A 22902-nucleotide genomic window follows, 5' to 3' on the forward strand; every position below is an offset into this window, starting at 1 on the left:
GCTGTTAACAACCGGCGGCTGCTTTGGTACAGGGATGGGGGGGGGGGTTGGGGAATTGGATTAAAACATTTTTTTCCAAAACGTACCTACTTCGCAGCCGCCGCCACACCCTTTTCTCCATCTTCACCCTGGAGCGCTGCAAGCACCCCGGCTCCTAGCCTCTCACAGCCAATTACAACATTGCATGAGCAGCGCCGTGATTGGTCTGAGCAGCCTGTTTGACATGTTCTCCACATGCTAAGTGTGCATCATTGTTTGGCCGGCCCATCGGCCTAACAATCATGCGCACTTTGGGAGTGTAAAAACGACTCCTCACTGTGCTCAGCCCTGTCCTGAACAAACCTGGCTCAATCCCACGGAGAAAGATAAAATGATAATAATAGCTTGTTATTATCATTTTAATTTTATTTGTTACACTGCTCAAATAGCAGTAGGGTGATGCTCCTCTGCCTTAGCTGAGGAGCCGCCACTTACTGTTGAGATTATACGTTGCATACCGATTTGATCCTTTTTTCCACTGTATTTTCTGAAAATGCAAAGGTATTGGTAACTGGCAGTAGCGAGCCCCCTCTACCATGACTACCTCGATGCCTCAGAACAGCCAAGTGCCACAGATATACCAAAGACATCCAGAATTCATGAACTGCATTTTGCTAGCTGAATCATTAAAAGTTAGTATATTTAGCCACTAAAGATATTGTACAGAGTGAAGTGAGTATTGCGTTTCTTGAAAAACTATTTCCATACTAAATGTCAAATCCCAAGAATGTAAAATGGTGAAAGGGTATTGGATTCTTCTATGCAAGAATAAAACAGCGTTTAAACACAAAACGTGAAAAAAACTGAGGGGCATATTAGCAAGATATAGCGATATGTATCCCTAAATGCGCTTATCACATTTTTTTTATCGCTGCCTATCGCTGAATGTGTTAGCAGAGAAAACCTGCTATTAGCAACGTTTTTCTCCATTGTGCTAAAATATCTAGCGATAGTGGCGAAATGGGTGAATGTCGCTGAAAATCCAGCGATATTCACGCATTAACTCCAATGGGGCCTTAACCTGAGAATCCACCTCCTATTGGATGAACAGGTAAGTCATGTTTTTAGCAGGCGTTAGATTATAGCGATAATCGCGCTTAGCGCAATATTTTTTATCGCTATGTCTGCCTTGCTAATAGGCGATAGCTGTTTTAGCGACTGCTTTCAGTCGCTAACAGTTTGGGTACGCCCACTTTGCATGTCATTAGTGATAAATATCACTGTCATGCAAAGCGGGCCCCAAACCGGTCGCTATCGCCTAAAAGCTGTCGCTAACTGCTGTTAGCGACACCTTGCTAATAGGGCGATAAAGATATCGCCGCTAAAGCAGTGATATGGCTCTTGCTAATATGCCCCTAAACTTTTTCTTTGACGGTTCGACCGGCCACATAGACCAAAGTATCAAATCTATACATAGATCTGTGCTTGATCCTTTGGTCGTAGGTTTGCATCCTGGAGGGCCAATTCTGCCTTTCATGTGTCCATGGTCGATAAGGTGAGTGCTCACAATAAACGTTTTCTGTCTGGCTGTAACCCAAACGGGCTCAATGTGCACTGAACCAATAAACTTGTCATCTTATTTTTTTCAAACAGTTATCTACAATCAATGACGTTTTACAAACGCCTCTACTATGAACTGGAGTTCTAATGAGGAATATATGTTGCTGTGTTTACTTGTAGAAAGGATGCAGTGATCCCATCTTTAAAAACGGAACCCATGACTACGAGAAAATATTTTGCTCTAGCATGATGAAAGTTAGCCAGAAGATTGAAGAAGATGGCTACCCCTTCCGAGAGCATGATCTGTTTATGGAAAACAGTAAGTGTATGTTTGGTAGCCACAGTCATATAGATTGTACTAAATGCGTGATCAGCTGCTGTAAAACTTCATTATGCCGAGTCCTACCCATCAACGGTTATCCTTCTTGGTGTATGAGCTTCTGGGATCTGAGATGCTAGGGTCTAACAATGACTGTATGGCCGGGATGCCCGCCACCCCCTCCCAACACCAATTCCCCATGAGAGGAGACAGACACAAGTTTGAGCTTTTGGAAGGCGGGGGGGAGTTACCCCCCCGGCCGTATTTATTAAAATATGAAACAAAATTTAAAACTTTAAATTAAAACGTTTCATACATTATGTACAATTTTACTTTCATTACATTTTGATAAAGACCTGTTCTTTGGCTAACTTTAACAGGTCTCTAATACAAAGGTTTCCTAGCCGAGTCTAGCATCCTGGAAATGCATACATTCTAAAATAAAATTGTACATCCTAGCATTAAGGGCCAACGGCAAGGTATTAACCGGTGTCAGATCCCTACTACCAAACTCCCGCCCTCACGGTGTGAGTGGCGCATGCGCAGAGGACTTTACCCTCGTTGCCAACTGTAACTCCCGCCCTCACGGTGTGAGTGGCGCATGCGCAGAGGACTTTACCCTCGTTGCCAACTGTAACTTCCCTTGTCGTGGGGGCCCCCTTTCACTCAACGCCATTTTAAAGGTCGTCCGAGTTCCCGTGTGAGGTATCTGTAAGAAGGACAGCGTGGACTCCCCCCTTCCCCACACTCTCTTCCACCGGAGCAGATATCCGGCCCCCGGGAAATTCGTAGGAGGGGCATATATCCGTCTCCCCCCTGGGAGGGGCCTATGGCCGTCTCCCCCTAGGCGACCCATCCGTCGTGGGTGCCGCCTCCGCGTGGGAGGGGCCAATGGCCGCCTCCCCCCGGGCGCCCTCATCCATACTGGGTGGCGCCCCCCCTAGGGACCTTGAAATTACTGCTCACCGATCATGACCTTACCGCCCGACCAAAATAAATACGACAGTTGTTTTACCTACAAAGGAAAGAAAATATGCCTAATCTGCAACAGCTTGACGATTCATCAACTTTTCATTTCTACGAAGGAAAAAGGTCCTAAAGCACAAGACAATTTTATCATGTGATACACTCCTTCACTTTTTCTACAAAGGAAAAAGGCCTATACATATCTATTCAATCCAAGGCATACATCAATGCTGTAAAATGTGACTGCATCTCTTTAATACATTCGAATATCACCAACAATTACTTTATTTAAACAAACATTGCAAGAAGGGGCTGGTGGGTGGGTCAAAATTGCTGCTTGTTCCGTCGAGGGCTCACGAGCAACGAGTGGTGCAGCCTTCAGAACACTGGAACAAGAGGACGCTTCCTTGGATTCCCGCTCTATTTATCTGTCTGCGGAAGGGCGGGGGCCCTCCTCGGGTACGCCCATCTGGGCACGGTCTTCCGGGCGGGTGTCTAGGACAACCCCTTCTGGGGCGGAAGGGCGTGCTCCGGCTACGCTGCTTTGGGCATACCAGCCGAACCACGCCCCCGCCCAAAACGGTTTCCGAGGGGGGGGGCGGGGCACCCATCCATACGTTTGGGGGGACCGAGTGGTCTTTCCTTTCCATATGGCCGGGATGCCCGCCACCCCCTCCCAACACCAATTCCCCATGGGAGGAGACAGACACAAGTTTGAGCTTTTGGAAGGCGGGGGGGAGTTACCCCCCCGCCGTATTTATTAAAATATGAAACAAAATTTAAAACTTTAAATTAAAACGTTTCATATATTATGTACAATTTTACTTTCATTACATTTTGATGAAGACATGTTCTTTGGCTAACCTTAACAGATCTCTAATACAAAGGTTTCCTAGCCGAGTCTAGCATCCTGGAAATGCATACATTCTAAAATAAAATTGTACATCCTAGCATTAAGGGCCAACGGCAAGGTCTTAACCAGTGTCAGATCCCTACTACCAAACTCCCGCCCTCACGGTGTGAGTGGCGCATGCGCAGAGGACTTTACCCTCGTTGCCAACTGTAACTCCCGCCCTCACGGTGTGAGTGGGGCATGTGCAGAGGACTTTACCCTCGTTGCCAACTGTAACTTCCCTTGTCGTGGGGGCCCCCCTTTCACTCGACGCCATTTTAAAGGTCGTACGAGTTCCCGTTGAGGCATCTGTAAGAAGGACAGCATGGACTCCCTCCCTTCCCCACACTCTCTTCCGCCGGAGCGGATATCCGGCCCCCGGGAAATTCGTAGGAGGGGCATATATCCGTCTCCCCCCTGGGAGGGGGCTATGGCCGTCTCCCCCTAGGCGAGCCATCCGTCGTGGGTGCCGCCTCCCCGTGGGAGGGGCCAATGGCCGCCTCCCCCCGGGCGCCCCCATTCATACTGGGTGGCGCCCCCCCTAGGGACCTTGAAATTACTGCTCACCGATCATGACCTTACCGCCACAGGCCGGATACTTGACCGACTATCCGGCCCCCCCACACCTCCTAAAGGTCATGCCTCCTCAATCCCCTTAGCCATGCTATGAAGTCTCCTATGAGTAAATCATTCCCTGCCCTGGACAGGTGAACCCCATCATTCAAGTAATAGTGATCACCCCGAATACACCCATGGGGAAGGCTTTGCAAATGCGCGGAGCGAAACAATTTCCCAATTTTATTGTTGACCCTCTTTACCGAGTGGTTCAACGCCGTCACAGAGAAACCCCCCCGCCAAACTCTCCTGGGGATCATGTGGGACCAGGCAATTGTGCACCCCGGGAGCCTCCTAGCCAACCAGCTGACTGCCGACAATATGTGTTCCACTAACACTCGTCTTCCCAGTCTTACCAAGTCATTGCCCCCCAAGTGCACTATGATTACAGATGGCGGTGACCTTTGCCGCCCTAAGAGACCCTCCACAAATGATTGAAATTGGTCAAAACAGAGTCCTCCCTTCCCATGGAAGGTTACTCTGAACTCGTATTCCCCAGATGCGTGAGTCGCGTCACCTGCCATGAATACTTCCCCGGCGCGCCTCACGTATGAGTGGCCCATACCACTTGATCTCCAGTCGGTGATCCTCGACCGCTGGTCCTCTGGTGTTGGGTTGATCCCAGATTCCGCCCCGCGCCACAGGCTTGCGAAACTGTAATTCAAACAAAAGACAACAAGCGTGAGTGCATTTCATCAGTCTTTTACAACATGTGCAGTCGCACATACCTCTTGAAACAGTTCGAGGACCAACGGCCTAACTGTTTTACTTCTTCCGCACCCAGACCCCGAGCCGTAGCCTCAGTAGCGGCCCCTATTCTGAATGAGTGGGTCCCAAAATCGCACGGGTTCATGCCCGCCGCAGCGATTGTAAGTGCCAGCACCCTCTGAAACTAAAATTTCGTCAGAGGGGTGCCATCCTTGTGTCTAAGCAGGCTCCCTCCCCATGTTGCCGGCCTCTGTGCCAGGTAGTCCTCTAAATACCTTATCAGACAAGTGGGGCTCCCTTGAGCGCGCTGCACAACAACACTACTCCCTATAGCTTCCTGGTCTGTCTTGGACCTGGCTATCGAGATTAGCATCAAATCACCCCGTATTTGAACGTGATCCCTGCATAAGCCTCCCTCCATTTCTTTCTTGTTCCTCGCCACGAGTTCGCTTACCCGCATGGCCCCATGGAATGCCAAGGCGAAAGCTGCCCGGAACAGAACTGTTTCGGAAGGGGAGGAGCATGTCTCATCTAGCTTTGCTAAAAGCAGAGACAATCTCTCTAAACCAATCGGGTGCCTCGTATCTTGTCTGCGACCCTCCAGGCGTTGCCAACCGCGGAGCGCCTTCCTGACTAAAAAGGAACCCGTCGGGTCCCGTATGCCGTGGAGCTGTGCCATGAATGATATGGCCGCCCTATATCTGTTGGCAGTTGCAGCTGGTCGGCCTTCTCTATGAAGCGCCACTAAGAACCCCAGGAAGGATTCCTCCTGCCCCCAGCTATGTCTCCCTGCCGGGCCTAAAAAGGCGCAGTAAGAACGAAACGCTCCCTCATAGGCTTTCCTCGTCCTGGGCGCTAAGCTGGCTGCCACGAGGTCCTGTAATCCGGGGCACCGATCAGCCATAGTGCTTCGGGGAACGGTGCCGCCACTAGATCCGCTGTAGGTAGATAGCCCCTGAAAGCCTGCATATGTGAACGAGAGAGTGCATCAGCTGCATTATTCAGTACACCCGGCACATGTTTTGCCCTGAACTGTACATTCAATCTCATGCAACGTAATACAATTTCTTTCAACAGTCTCAAGATCCACTTGCAGCGTGCTGCCTGCTGATTAATGCACTCGACCACTGTCATATTGTCCGACCAAAACACTACTGAGCGGTCCCTAAAATCATCTGGCCATGCCAACAGAGCCACGCAAATGGGAAACAGCTCCAAGAACCCAATGTTACCTGTTAGGCCACTGGAGTGCCACCACGTCACCATACTTGTGCCGACCATCGGTTACCAAAGATGGCGCCAAATCCCACGCTCCCAGCTGAGTCGGTCCACAAACCCAGTTCGTCAGACGATGCTGGGGGTTTGTTCCACGCCACTCGACCGTTGAAGTCCGCCAGGAATGCCAACCAAATGCGCATATCCTGGCGAACCTCTGCCGACAGTCTCGTGCGGTGGTGTCCCTCCTTGAAGTCGTCTAAATAGTGCATCACCTGTCTATGCCCTGTGGCCTCTGTGAAAGCCCATTCTAAAAAACAGCTGAACATTTCAAAATAAGCACAAGAAATTGAGCAGCCCATGGGCATGCATTTATCCATGTAATACTTCCCCTGGAACGTAAATCCTAGCAAGCGCTGGTCCCGCGGGTGTACCGGGAGCAACCTAAATGCTGATACGATGTCTGATTTCGCCAGCTACTGAGCAGTCCCTAAAATATATATATATATATATATATATATAGGAAACCGTTCCTCAAAATCCCGGCGGATACATGATCAGGGTATTTGTTCAGCCAGGGAGTCAAAGCCATGATGTCGATGGGTGAAGACGATTGCTTCCCAAGCATCACTTCAATCCTGCTTGGATCCCCCCTTTCCCCCCAAACTACCGCTTTTGGACCTACAGCTACTTTCCGGGTGTGAGGAGTTCCCACAGCCCGCACATTCATGCCGGAACCTACATGTTCCCTGGGGCCTGTTACAGTTACCTCTGTTGAAACCCCAACAAACCCCACGCTTGCCCCCATTTCCGCCGGTCTTGGGCTGTGATTCCCCACCGGCGCTTGCTCGAAAGGGCTGCGCCGGCCTTTGTTGAAATGTCCCAGACCCGCTCCCGCCCGGCGAGGACGTACCCACCGATCCAGGCAAGAGCTGTTTGTGCCATGATACCGTGTCGAGGCAATCCCACGTTAAAGTTGCATCAAACTCTTTAGACTTTCGAAAGTGAACATCATAACCATTCCACTCCTCTCCCCCCATACATGTTATAAAAATCCATGATCCCGTTCTGGTAACAGGATAGATCGGGCAACACTTCAGGTTTACGTTCCCCCATTACTGCCGTAAATATAGAGAAGGCCTTCACCCAGTTTGCTACAGTCTCGTCGACCCTAAATTCCCCCATCTTGGCCCGCCATACGCTGGGGTGCCATAAATCTTTCTGGGTCTTTGCGTACTCTATCTCACGATGGTCGGTCAATAGTGAAAACATATTACCATATTTGTCCCCCCATATCATTTCCTTCGTGGCCGCCGGGATGTGCTGGGCTACCCTTTCGCGCCTCGAAGGCACTAAACTCTCCCCTACCATTGGCAATGGGTTCTTACCGGGTTCAACCGCCGTGTCTGCTGTCTTTTCTCGGCCAACCGTCGTCACTCCCGGTGCCACCTGTGGGGGAATAGAAGGAACATTCGCCGTCCCGGCTTCTCTTGACTGCCGTAACTGCTCGATTATTAATCTGGCTTCCTCGGCCGGATCCCCCCCGGCCATGCCCCCCCCCTATTTTCTTTTTAAGCCAGGGCAATACTGCCGCTAACTGAAGGGCCAGTTCTGGGGGCATCTGATCATCCTCAACCGGAGTTATTACAACAGGGATTGGTAAACCCACATCTGGACTCGGTACCGGGCTGTCCACCGGTGTGACGGAGTCTGCTGGGGGTACCTCTGGGACCGGGCCCTCCCCGGAACTCGCCCTCTTCTTACTACGTCTCCCCCTACCCTCAGGGGCGACTCCCGGCAAGGCCGGACCTATCACCTTCTTAGGCCGCCCCGAAAGGTTGTTCTGGGCTGCTATCTGCTTTTTAACCTCTGCTAAGCCCCGACCGATCGAATCTACTTTACCCAGTTTTCGGTCCATGACCGCCATTCGGTTCGACAAAGTGCGCAGTAACTTCTCCAACTCGGAGCTCTTTCCCGCTTTTTTGCAGGACATGACTTCGTTCACTCCGTTCGACTTGATCGTCGAGGTCCTAGATCCTTCACACGCCTGATACTGAAAGAGAAACAACAAAGATTACAAGTTCTCAAAATTGCTGCTTGTTCCGTCGAGGGCTCACGAGCAACGAGTGGTGCAGCCTTCAGAGCACTGGAACAAGAAGATGCTTCCTTGGATTCCCGCTCTATTTATCTGTCTGCGGAAGGGCAGGGACCCTCCTCGGGTACGCCCATCTGGGCGTGGTCTTCCGGGCGGGTGTCTAGGACAACCCCTTCTGGGCGGGAAGGGCGTGCTCCGGCTACGCCGCTTTGGGCATACCAGCCGAACCACGCCCCCCGGCCAAAACGGTTTCCCGGGGGGGAGCGGGGCACCCATCCATACATTCGGGGGGACCGAGTGGTCTTCCCTTTCCATTCTCTGTAATATAATTTCCCGACTGTTCTACCAAAACAGTATTATTACTTCTAGGGGCAGAGTTAGTCAGTGAAAACATTTTATAGCGTATTTTAAATTATTTAAATAAACCCAATAATCAAAATTTAAGTTCTAAAAAAAAACGTAATAACGAGAGAGCATTAAATGATAAGACAGCATTAAAACATAGAGGGGCATATGTACAAGCCCCTATCTCCAACAAAACATCCGTTTGACCAGCATTGTGGTAGCGATTGGGACTTAGCCTTATTTACAAGGCAGCGTTAAGCCACTTAACTTGGTTTAATGCTGCCTTGTAAATAAGGCCCCCTTTCACGCTATGGTTAGTGTGAAAGGGGTGGGCAGTGGGTGTTGAAGTGGGCATTCCTATGCAAAACCAATTGTTTTTTACGCTGCTCGATTTCTAGAAGGGTGGCATACATAGCCGGCAGTGGCAAAATTAAGACCAGGGTTAACCTGGTCTTAAGTTGGCGAAATGAGGAGAAATGCATTATTTCTCCTCATTTTTGCCTTGTGCAGTACACATTGAAAAAGCAAAATGCCATGGATTGTTCATGTACAGGAAGGTTACCCTTCCTGTACATGAACAATCTTAAAACAATATGCTGTTTTGTGACTTTCATGTGTGCTGCATTAGCCAGCACACATGAAAGTGACAAAATGGAATTTAAGGATTGTTTATGTGCAGGAAGTGACACGCTGGAGGAATTTCCTGCCTTTTATATTGGTTTCCTTGTGCTAAACTCCTTTGACTGGGCTGCGGGTTGACGTGTTTCATCTGTGCTGCCCAGAGTGACTCTCTGTTCCCCTACCATTACTGCTACACCCAGGTGGGACTTTAAATGTCTCTTCCTCATCTATCCACCTAAATGAGGATCTTATTGTAAGTATCAGAGATGAGGCAAGAGGGTTTATGGACCCAACAAAAGAGGCTCAGGTCGACTCCCATGGTATTCTAAATCCCTCTGCTTCACCTAGACATCTAAAGAGAACTTAATGGGGGTGGTAAACCGCCCCAATAACGGTTCAGTTGATGGCAAATCTCTTCTCTGTAACATAGTCTCATGGAAAATTGGTGGTCTCCGATCCAATTGAAACAACCAACTGTGGTGGGAATTTATGTTACCGTTTGAGATCCTGTGTTTCCAGGATACATGAACCAAGGAAGCGATCAATTTGAATGGATTTAGGACCGATCACATCCCAGCAGTTGATGGTCAGAGTGGTAGGCCTAAGGGTGGTGTGTGTATTTATATATCATCTAGCATGAACACAAAATAACAATGCTTGCTAATGATGATTACCATCAGCTAGTTAAAAACGATCTAGATACAACACGCTCTATAGTCTTGGTCAATTTTCACAACAATATCCCCCCATGCAAAGCTGGAACTGTTATAACAAATATGTCGCAATCGTTGAATCTAGCGGGTAAAAGTAAGATAAAACATGTCATGTTAATACTGGTAGGGGGCTTCAACTGTACGCTATGTGAGAATGCTAGGGACAACCTATGCGGAGCTTTAAGGGAAGAAGGAGCATGCACATCTCATTTCAGGCACACTGCTTTGGGGGAGCAGTTAAATGAGCTAATTTTTAGCTTTGACCTGGGATTTGAAAATTAACTCTGCCCAACACCTGCTCCTCTACCTTGGACTTTCAATGGTAGAGGACTTTGTTCCACTATTGATTATGTTTTAACTTCAAGCAATTACCCACATAGTCTTCATTCTTTCTTTGTCTCAGAGAATTCACTTAGTGATCATTTCCCTCTCGGTTTAGCCATTTCATTACCCTCCAGTAAAATTTGTAGTTCTATTAACAAGAGCGATCCTTTGCTAGAAAACATAGCCATTGGGAGCACTAATGGATACTCCCTTCGTTGGGCTATGGTAGATCAAGAAAAGCTGATAAAAACAGTGGTGGGTGAAAAAGCTGTCGCTGACAACATTCTAGCTTCATTTCTAGTAATAACCAATGCAATAAGTGAGTCTCTCACTGGACACAAAAAGAGTAATGGATCTCAGCATGGGTGGTTTGACACGAGATGTACTCAAGCATATTCGCAGGAAAAAAAGAGCTGCATAAAACTCCTAGAAATAGGCACGATATAAGGTCAGCAAGAGGGTCTTACAAACAAGCAATAAAGGATAGAAAGGCCAAGTTGAAGAAGGGGGCATGGGAGGCATTACACTTGGCCTCAGTATCTAACGATAGTGTGGCGTTCTGGAAGGCAATCATGGCTCCTTTTTTATCTAGGGAGGTTGGCCCATCAATTGAGATAGCAATAACCGAGGATTCAGCATTTTGCCCAAGCATATAGCGGCAAAGGAATTTCTAATGGGAGTGATAATCATGTCCAGGTGGTTCATGGTTCAAATCACCCCTTGAATACCAAGGAATTAATGTTCACTCTAGATGAAGTAGAGCGAGCTCTTCATGCAAGTCAGGGTGGCAAGGCCCCTGGACCAGACGGGGTCCCTGTATATATATGTAAATCAAACATACTCTTGTGGGGGCCCCTATTGGTACAGGTGCTTAATGCTAGCTGTAGCACTCATTTTTTACCAACTTGGGTAGTATCCACCATTGTGCCCATTTTTAAGAAAAGGGACAGACAAGATCCGGGGTGCTAGAGGCCAATTTCCCTGTTGGATGCCATAACGAAGGTAGTGGGCAGAATAGTAGTGGAGTGACTTCAGGACTGGGCTGAAGAGAACTCCGTCCTATCAGACCTGCAATATGGCTTTCAGGAAGGTCTGGGGAGAGTAGAGCATGGTCTAAATTTGTCTCTCCAGGTGGGGAAATACGCAAAGGCCAAGAAAGGGAACCTGTTTTTGGCATTTGTGGACCTGACAGCCACTTTTCACTGTGTGCTCCATACTAAATTATGGTCAATTTTAGAAGTCATGAGGGTTGATTTAAATATTATTTATTTTCTTATACATTTTTATAGCGATGCCAAGGCACAAGTGCGCTGTGATTTTGAAGGGAGAATGTTCAGAGTCTTTTTCGATTTAGATTGGAGTTAGGCAGGGTTGTGTCCTGGCCCATTCCTTTTTAATTTGTACATAAATGGACTGGGGGAGGCCCTTTTTAAAGATAACAAGAACTTCCCCCACGTAGCGGGTCGTCCAATTCCAGCCCTTTTGTCGTAGAGGACGCAGTGCTGATGTCTCGCACTCAAGTAGCCTTCAGGGCGTTTTGGATAGCTTCTCCCTTTTTATGAAAGACTTAGGTTTAAGAGCACACTCTTCCAAAACTTTTATCATGCGCTGCAGCCATGGTATTAAGAAACTTAAGAATATGTTTGTGGCAGGGCAAAAGATTGGGGGTAGTGAGAAATTCCCATATTTGGGCATTCTTTTTGCCAATATTAACACCTGTCCATCAACTGTTCTTTTAGTATTTGTAACCCCGAGTGGGTCGGGTATGCTCAGACGTGAGTCCCGTGCTCTCCACAACACTGGATTCAAGCTATCCTGGCTGAAGACGGCTGATAGCTGGAAACCGGTAATAGGATGCTTGATTCTTGTCCAGAGAAGACATGGCTTGGCAGTTCGGGCTGGACTGTTCCTATGAGGCACATGGTAAAGGCTGATTTGCATATGGCCATGTCTGAACTGGAGTGGTGTGGTGAGAAAAAAAACTATGGATTTAGGCCCAGATCTCTGTACTGGGGTGAATGTATGACAATGTTCTGCATTCTGTCCATCAACTGTTGTTTTAGCATTTGTCACCCTGAGAGGGACGTTTATGCTCAGACGTGAGTCCCGTGCTCTCCACACTACTGGAGTCAAGCTATCCTGGCTGAAGACGGCTGATAGCCAGAAACCGGTCCTAGGATGCTTGATTCCGGTCCAGAGTAGACATGGCTTGGCAGTTCGGGCTGGACTGTTCCCATGAGGCACAGGGTCAAGGCTGATTTGCATATAGCCATGTCTGAACTGGAGTGGTGTGGTGAGCAAACAAATGATGGATTTAGGCCCAGATCTCTGTACTGGGGTGAATGTATGACATTGTTCTGCATTCTGTCCATCAACTGTTGTTTTTGTATTTGTCACCCCCTGTGGGACGGGTATGCTCAGACGTGAGTCCCGTGCTCTCCACACCACTAGAGTCAAGCTATCCTGGCTGAAGACGGCTGATAGCCAGAAAACGGTCCTAGGATGCTTGATTCCGGTCCAGAGAAGACATGGCTTGGCAGTTCTGGCTGGAATGTTCCCGTGAGGCACAGGGTCAAGGCTGATTTGCATATGGCCATGTCTGAGCTGGAGTGGTGTGGTGAGCAACAAAACGATGGATTTAGGCTCAGATGTCTGTACTGGGGTGAATGTATGACATTGTTCTGCATTCTGTCCATCAACTGTTGTTTTTGCATTTGTCACGCCGAGTGGGACGGGTATGCTCAGACGTGAGTCCCGTGCTCTCCACGCCACTGGAGTCAATCTATCCTGGCTGAAGACGGCTGATAGCCATAAACCGGTCCTAGGATGCTTGATTCCGGTCCAGAGAAGACATGGCTTGGCAGTTCGAGCTGGACTGTTCCCATGAGGCACAGGGTCAAGGCTGATTTGCATATGGCCATGTCTGAACTGGAGTAGTGTGGAGAGCAAAAAAACTATGGATTTAGGCCCAGATCTCTGTACTGGGGTGAATATATGACATTGTTCTGCATTCTGTCCATAATAACACCTGGGCACAAGCAGTTGCAGCAAAAAACTGGGACTTGTATGTACTACATCTGCTTTAACTGTCTTTGTCAGAAAACTGGGTAAAAGACCTCCTGAGGAGCTCATTAGAATTTACAAAGTAAAGTGTGTTTCAGCTGCATTTTATGGGAGTGGGGTCTGGGGGTTCGCTGACCTGCTCCCAATTCAGAGAGTAGAAAATTCCTTTCTAAGATATATTGTATCTCTCCCGAATGGTTTCTCCGCATGCATCTGCAATGCGGAGCTAGGACTTCCCTTTATCTTTGATCTAATTAAGCTTGAGCCTGTGCTATTATGGCACAGGCTCTGGATTAAAGACGAGGCCAAATTGAACAGAGATATCCTTTCAGATGTTTTGAAATTCGAAGGCTCAATGAGGATACCATGGCTTAGATATGTACGAAATTTTTTAAAAGATCTTGCACATTTAGAGTATATTACTAATCCCAGTACCATCAGGGCAATAACGAGGAAGGAATTAAGAAAAGAGGGTATTTTGTTGCTGGACTCTATTAGAATGTCATCTGAGATCCTCAAACCCACAGTCCTAAACAATCGGATGGTTGTAACTACTTTTAATATTCAACCCCATTTAACTTTTGTACCGGTTGCCTATGATAGGTTCCTATTAACCGGATTTAGGTTGGGAGTCTTTCATAGATTGGTCACTTTCCCCACAACAAAACTGGTCTCATAATCTCCAAACCTGCCCTTGTGATAACATTTCCCCATAATCTACGATTCATGTCACTCTCTTCTGTAGGTTTTATTCTGCTGCTAGGAGCCTATTCCTATTACCCATTCTAAAACAGTTTGGGCTTCACCAATGTCAACCTGCTTTTCTGGCACTACAATATTTAGACAATGACCACAGTGTTTTTAGGATAACAATTTTTCTGAAAAAAGTTCTGACCCAAGGGAAACACATCTTTAGCTAATCATGTTATTGAGATGCGAGCCTTTGCTTTTTTAATACTGTTTTAATCCTCTGGAATGGAGTCTATACAACAAATTTTATATGAACCTTTAATGGATGCAGAGTGTAATGTATTTTCTCATTGTGGTTTTATGATTGTCTGTTTAAACATTGATTTAATTGACACCTTCCTACACATAAACAAACCTCCCCTGCACACAGAAAAACTTGCACTATGGTGCAAAGGGTACCTGCGTTGGTGCTACACTGCTAAGTTTATCGTTTATCATTGTAAATATGGTGCAGCCTTGCGTTTCAGAAGTTGCGGGTAGAGGCGTTAAGCCAGGAAGGTTAACACCTCTCTCCGCCACTTCCTTGTAAATATCCCCCACAGTGTCTCAACCAAATGGATTTAACAGCTAAACACTTACCAAAAGTGGAGCTGGTGTTGTAATTACTTCATATGTTGTAAGTGTAAGATGTTAGTACTTTTGTAACCTAATATGACTGGTTTCTCCACTGTTTGTTGCTGAGTTAGCCACCAAATTATTAATACTACCCAAAGGGCAGAGTCAAAACAGGAAGTAAATGTGAAATATAGTGATTGCCACTGAAAGTAGTAAGACTCTGCTCAATGGACATTTCCACTATGCAATCAAGATATTACTTCATTGTCCCGCTACTTCTCAACACTTGCTTACTCTATGAGGATATAGCAGCCTATAAGGCTGCTGGACTTCCAGGTTCAGAAATGTCTTTCTTCACCCTTGTGAAAACAAAGAAAATTGAAGAGATGCAAATTCAGTTACTCTAAAAGCGAATGTGTCGAAACTCCCAAATGTCTTGAAGTAAAAACAAAATAGAGGTCCCTTTTCAACACCCCTACTAGCTTGTAAAACATTCTAAAACACACAGGTGGATCATTTCTGATTTAAAGCAAGCAGTTCAAGCAATCACGTTGGGTAGCAGAAGAATACCTCAGACCCCCTTTCGTACTCCAAGAAAAAGAAAATGTTTAAGAGATATGCAGAAACCATTAAATTCGCAGATACATTTCAGCCATTCTCTTCTAATCCAGTTAGTGTAATGTTTCCCTGTTTCCTCTCAGAAGAAAGCCTTAAGTTGAAGGGATAAGAAAAAAATCAATGTGTGGAGATGGAAAGATGATAGGTACCTAGGGGTGAAGAAAGTGGAGAACAGTAACGGAAGAGGGATAGGACGTCAAATCTGAGAAGTGGCTAAAAAAAAAAAGAAAGCAAACAACGTTATAGGTTTCAAGAGTCCTTCGCATGGCACAGAAAATCCATCTAAGGAAGACTAACAGAAGAACCTCCACTTTGGGTGGCTGATGGGACTGCAAAATAGCTTCAGCAAATGCTACTGATAAACCCTTCCTCTGGAGGTCTAACTTCTCAATCTCCTAGATGCAAACCAGAGAGGAACATGGGATGGAGAGAAAGCACTCTGTTCTGTATCTGATGTGAACAAATGCAAGTACCCCCTCAAGCATCTAGTGGGTATACTTATGAGAAATCTGAATGCCTAGAAAAGCAACAGACTGTGTAGACCCTAACTATAAGGATTTCATTCAGTGCAGTTAAAATGCTTTAGAATGCACCTGTAAGACATTTTGACCCATTATGTGGGCCCATGCGTATTAATCATCCCTGTGAAAAAAACAGGTGCTTGGGTCTCTCGAGAACTTCAGTATTTTTGCATCTGAGAAAATTACGATTTACATGGAATATCATCAGCCACATGCATATCGGTTTACTTGCAGCAATTCCCAGTAGCAGGTCACTTCACCATGACACAATGAATGAATGTCATTTGAGATGTCATCAGTGATGTCACCGATGATGCCATTTTACGTATCATGAGTGATGTGATTTATGAGATCAGAAGGAGTACATGGCGTGGCCTCAAGTTATAGTTAGCTGAGTAGATTATAACAGGAAAACTGCATACATTAGTTGTTATCTTCTTTCAACACCTAGATAGAGCCTCACTTTAACTTTTGTTATTTTCAGTGAATTTCTAGTTTTTTTTAAACATAAGCTAAGATTTTCTTAACATAACTAATTATTATGTCACTTTAACATAACTTTTTTTCAATGGAATTCTTGTTTTTATTAATACAAGGTGTTAGAAATTGGGGTTCTCGTTGGCAGAGGTATGCACCCTGTCCAAGCAGGAACCACAATCCTACTCAGGGTGAGTCAGATACACACTAAAAGATAACCTGTGCTCCCCGTATAGTAGCTTGGCACAAAGCAGTCAGGCTTATCTCAAGAGGCAATGTGTAAAGTATTTGAGTATCACAATTCATTGTAAAACAATGACAACACCACAAAAAGACTCCACATTAGGTTAGTAAAAAAGACAATAGTTTTATAAATATATCAAGGCCAAAACTTCAATCATTCAAAGTCAAGAAATGAATTTTGAAAAAATAAAAGTGTTGTAGCGCTTAGAAGTAATAAGCACCAATAGGGGCTATTTGGTTGTGCTGGCCCGGGCAAAGTTAACAGTTCATCCTGACTGCAATGGGGTGCAGATAGGGGAAAGCAGCCACACAGGCCTAGTAATCAGAGTACCGTGATCCTGGTCGCAACAGCGAGCTGCGGTGTACAGATGAGCAATTGTCGGTCGAGCCTGCAGTTGAGGTAATGCACCAATTTCCTCCACGCAGTGGTGGCCATGTGTCAGTTCCAAAGACGAAGCACCGAGGTGCAATGGTTCTGATGTACGATGCGCTGGATTTCTCCAGGCAGTCAAGGGGATGCATCAATCTCACCACTCTGCTGCAGCGGCGATGCACGATTCTGATGTGTCCAGCTCAAAAGACGATGCGTTTGTTCTGAGAGAGATGCGCTAATTTTACTCTCACAGCAGGGTTGATGCACCTGTCCTGCTACAAGCAGATTGGTGATGCATTGATTTTTCGGGCGCCAATATCTGGGTCCACTGAAGCAGGTGTAGAGACTTTGATATCCCTGAGTCTCAAACAAGAGGAGGCAAGCCAACAAGCCCTGGGAGAGCACTTTAGTTGCAAAGTAGAGTCAAATTCTCTCTCAGAAGGGTCAGAGAGCAGCTGGGCAGCACAATAGAAAAGCAGGTCTTCCAGATCAGCAGTCCAGAAGAATGTCAGCCTTGATGCAGCACAGCAGTTCTTGTAACGGAGTTCAGTAATCGGTCCAGAAGTGTCTGATTTGGTGGGGTCAGAGATCCAGTACTCCTACTCAGTTGTGCCTTTGAAGTGGGGATGACTTCAAAGAAGGGTCCCTTCCTTCCCCGTTCTGGCTCCACACTAACTGTAGGGGGTAATCAGCCCTTTGTGTAGGGAAAGGACCCTGCCTATTCAGGTGGAAATGTCAGCTCTTTCCTCCCTTCCCGCCCAGGAAAATCAATCATAATGCATTTGAGTACTCCAACACACCTAACCTCCCTGTGTTTGTCGCTGTCTAGAGAGAATGCACAAAGTGAAGTTGCCACCCACCCCAGACGTGTATTGGAGACCGGCTGCAGGCACACAGCTCTGCAAGAGAAGAGAAATGCCTACTACATACAGAGGGGTTTAGCCCAAGGGCAGCTGGGTAGGGTCTACACTAATTAAGTAACAAAAAAGTACCAAGCCATCACATTTAGGGTGCTGTATTTGTTTCAACAGACTAAAAACTATTGCTGATTCGAATAGTCGCGTATTTATTTACTTACATATTTACAACTTTTTTTGCAAGTCATTTCATTAATGGAGCATGCCATTTCATAAGACCACCTTCGCCAATTGTTTACACATATATACAAAATGTACAAAACATACAGTTTATACAAACAATATTTATGAAAAACAACATAAACAAAGTTGCTTTCAGGTTGATTCCAGTCACTATTCTAATCAACAGCCATGTGGGTGATTATTCCTTACAGCTATTCATCTCTACTATAAGGGCTGTTGCCTCCTGGGTACACATTTGTGGCCTGCTGGGGCAGGGCCTTTTACTTGAACTTCACTCCAACAGTTAAGGAAAACTCAATTCATATTCTTATCCAAGTAGAAATTTACGCCTACGCGTTTCGAACCCCATCTCAGTTGTGGGGTTCTCCTCAGGGCCTTAGGACTGGATAAACTCTAAAATAAAAGATCCAGAGAAATTCATTTTCTAACTACTCTGCACTCCAATTATATTTATAAACACTACAATTTCCCAAAAAACATGGGCAAAGTACCTGTAGAGTCTTGTTAATGGGAACACTTTGTGATGTTGAGATCTTGATCAGAAGCAAATTATCTGCCAACTGGTATACCTATTCTGAGCGCAAATGAAAAAATCATAATTCAGATTTCTCTCACATACAATGAGAGATGATTTGGGTCTAGTAAGGTTTGTATTGTTAATGGACTTAGTTTAACTAATTTTGAGTGTGTCTCTTAAATCTGCACAGTCCTGGTGGTGCCACTATTTTCCTTAGCTGCTTCTAGCTGAGCAGTGGGACATGGCACTGGGTTACTTCAAAAGAACCAAAAACACACTCAATGTGATTGTTATATTGTAAGCATCTTTCAGAGCAAGTTCGTCTGCCTGAGGCGGAGTGTCCACTTATGACAGATGCATCTACGTGCAGCGTTCATGCGCAGCGGTCGCGCCCCATTCGCACCGAAGGTGCGCCAAAGGTAAGCCCGTCTATGCCCGTCCGCGCCTGGACCGCGCCCAGCGCCATACCCCCTGGCCCCCGTCCTACTCAGCCCACTAGATTCACATATGATGCCGCAACTCTCCTCGCTCTCAACCCCGGAAGGACACTACATTGCTGCGAGGCCACGCCAGGACGTACCCACGGCCCATTCGCCTGCCACACCTGCAAGTTCACCTGCCTCAGGACCCTCTCCAAATCCACTTCCTCCAAACATAGCTCCGACTCCAACCACCTGAAGTGCATCCTGCTAAACACCCGTTCGATCCACAGACACGCCACTGAACTCTGGGACCTACTCGACACTGCGTCACCGGATATCGACTTCCTTACAGAAACATGGATGAACACATCATCAGCACCCGACATCGCCATAGCCATACCGGACGCTTACAAGATCATCCGAAAAGACCGCATCATCCAAACAGGAGGAGGCATGGCCATCATCCATAGGAACACCATCAAAATTACGACCAGCTCCGACGACAATCTTGCAACCGCCGAACATCTCCACTTTCAGATCCACACTGACCCTAGGACCACACTTAGAGGCACCCTCATCTACAGGCCTCCAGGAACCCGCACTCAATTCAGCGATGACATCACTGACTTCATCAGCCCACATGCCCTCGCCTCCGAGAACTACATTCTATTAGGGGACCTCAACTTCCACCTTGAAAACAAACACGACAGCAACACCAACTCCCTTCTGGACAACCTGGCCAATCTCTGACTCAAACAACTTGTGGACACCCCCACCCATGCAGCCAGGCACACGCTTGACCCTATCTTCACCTCCAGCAAGCACATTTCCTTCGACCGCACCACAGTTCTCCATTGGACGGACCACAGCTGTGTTCACTTCAGCTACAAAACCACCTTGACCCACAACCGCCCACAACCTATTCCTCGAAGAAACTGGAACAAAATCACCTTCGACCAACTCCTCACATCACTCAACCAAAACCCCCCTACCCTCTCATTGGACCCAAACCAAGCGGCCACCAACCTCAAGCAATGGATCACCCACAGCGCTGACGAACTAGCACCCCTGAAAAAGCACCAGATCAATTCAGGCAGCAAAAAGGCCCCCTGGTTCAATGATGACCTTAAAAAATCCAAGAAGCTATGCCGCACCCTAGAGAAAACATGGAGAAAAAACCCAACCACCGACAACATGGCCACCCTCAAGGCAGCCACCCGCAAACACCACCAACTGATTCGTTCCACCAAGAAATCAGCTTTCAAGGATCGTCTCGACAACAACGCCCACAACAGCAAGGAACTTTTCAACATTGTCAAAGAATTCACAAACCCCGCCGCAGCATCTAACGACATCACTCCCTCCCAAGACCTCTGCGATGCGTTATCCTCCTTTTTCTACAACAAAATTGCCGACATTCACAACAGCTTCGAGAACACTCCCTGCGAACAATCCTCCCCACCCCCCTCAGATCCTACACCGCCAACTAACAACCTCAGCGCCTGGAACCCAATCACCACCGAGGACACCATCCGCCTAATGAACTCAATCCACTCTGGCTCGCCAACCGACCCCTGCCCCCACCACATCTTCAACAAAGCTGACTCCATCATTGCACCCCATCTCCGTGATATCATCAACTGCTCATTCAACTCTCCCACCTTCCCAGAAAGCTGGAAACACGCCAAACTCAGCGCCCTCTTGAAGAAACCAACAGCAGACCCCTCTGAACTTAAAAACTACCGACCCATATCCCTCCTCCCCTTCCCCGCCAAAGTCATTGAGAAAGCTGTCAACAGCCAGCTCGCCGCCTTCCTTGAATCCAACGAGTCCCTCGACCCCACACAGTCCGGCTTCCGAGCCAAACACAGCACCGAAACCGCCCTCATCGCAGCTACAGACGACATCCGAACGCTACTGGACAACGGAGAAACAGTGGCCCTCATCCTACTCGACCTCTCCGCCGCCTTCGACACAGTCTGCCACAGCACCCTTATACAAAGCCTCAGCAACATCGGCATACAAGGAAAAGCCTTGGAATGGATCATCTCATTCCTCGCTGGGAGAACTCAAAGAGTCCGACTTCCCCCATTCAACTCAGAGGCCACTGAAGTCATCTGTGGAGTACCACAAGGATCATCACTCAGTCCCACCCTCTTCAACGTTAACATGAGCCCACTCGCCTCCATCGCGCGTCAACACAACCTTAACATCATCTCTTACGCCGCCGACACCCAGTTAATCCTTTCCCTCACCAAAGACCCTACCACCGCCAAAACGAATCTTCACGAAGAAAAACAGCTATGCCCCTGCACTTAAACATTTATGTGATGACAGGTAGTGACTGTAATATTAGTATTAAACAATTAACAGATATTGTTTTTAAACAAATCCAAACATGTAGTTCATCTCCGAGAATAAGTTCATAATTCTGGGTATGAGTAATATCAGTAGAAACACAGTTTGTTCTTAGTGTGGATACTTCAGTTTATTGTTCCAATTCATTAGCCAACACGTGTTTCATCGCAGGGAACAAACTGCGAATCTTCAGGGCTGGATAAAAACATAAGGATAAATTTTTTGGAGACATGTTCATTCTATAACACATTAAGGTAGTGACTTGATGATGTCAACCCAATGTGAGCAAAGCATGCCATTATGTGACTTTGTACATTGTTATACAATACCATAGTAATATCTATGGGTAAGAGATGTGTTTAATTGTCATAGAGACAGAGAAAACAAAAGTCGAATTCATGGGTGAAGTGGTGATGTGAAAAATTCATTTGTTCAGTAAACGCGTGACCCCAAGTGACTTGCAATTGGTGCTTTCTTTTACAAAAATTAAAAAGGAATAAAGACGGACACGTCATCGCAAATTCGGAATCAAGCAGTCTCGAACAATTTTAAATCTATTTATTGCATAGATCTATAGTAAAGAGACCTTATAACCCTTATGTGTGCGTAATCTATTGGGTACGTGTTATACCTGAATGGAGAAAAACTTAGGAGACTAGGAAGAATCCGTACAGATCTCTAGTCGTCTGTCAGTAAAAACTAGGTAGTTTTTACAAAGGTACACGGCTCTGTTCTGTGTCTGTAAGTGATACAGAGAAAATAGAGAGAGAGCAAGGGAGATAGCATGAGACGTGTATCATAGGTAATCATTTAGGAGGTAGAGTGGAATAAATCGGAAAAGCCTCTCACCCTCGTAGGAAATATTTACGAGATGATCAGTCAAAGGGTACTCATAATGACTTGCCTTTCAACGCCTTTTTCAATCACTGTTTTTTCATGTTCCTAAAAATTTAACAACTAGACTTTGCACTTACTGGGTCATATGCATTTGATATCTCCCAGATACCCCTTTTAACGTTTTGGACCTTGACCTAAGTTTTCGAGCAACGCCCGGACGGGGCGTTTCCCGAGACTGCTTGATTCCGAATTTGCAATGACGTGTCCGTCTTTATTCCTTTTTAATTTTTGTAAAAGAAAGCACCAATTGCAAGTCACTTGGGGTCACGCGTTTACTGAACAAACGAATTTTTCACATCACCACTTCACCCATGAATTCGGCTTCTGTTTTCTCTGTCTCTATGACAATTAAACACATCTCTTACCCATAGATATTACTATGGTATTGTATAACAATGTACAAAGTCACATAATGGCATACTTTGCTCACATTGGGTTGACATCATCAAGTCACTACCTTAATGTGTTATAGAATGAACATGTGTCCAAAAAATGTATCCTTATGTTTTTATCCAGCCCTGAAGATTCGCAGCTTGTTCCCTGCGATGAAACACGTGTTGGCTAATGAATTGGAACAATAAACTGAAGTATCCACACTAAGAACGAACTGTGTTTCTACTGATATTACTCATACCCAGAATTATGAACTTATTCTC

General features: G+C 46.4%; 1 protein-coding gene across 1 annotated transcript in view; it reads left to right on the top strand.

The window, feature by feature from the left end:
• Positions 1-22902, top strand: part of LOC147688483 (UPF0764 protein C16orf89 homolog) — a 723296-nt gene that overhangs the window by 554987 nt on the left and 145407 nt on the right. The window contains exon 5 of the mRNA XM_086939833.1: positions 1720-1858. Within this exon, the coding sequence (XP_086795959.1) occupies positions 1720-1858 (139 nt within the window). The remainder of the gene's footprint in view (positions 1-1719; positions 1859-22902) is intronic.

Source organism: Lissotriton vulgaris, chromosome 10 (assembly GCF_964263255.1).
Source record: "Lissotriton vulgaris chromosome 10, aLisVul1.2, whole genome shotgun sequence".
In the NCBI taxonomy this organism is placed as follows: Eukaryota; Metazoa; Chordata; class Amphibia; order Caudata; family Salamandridae; genus Lissotriton; species Lissotriton vulgaris.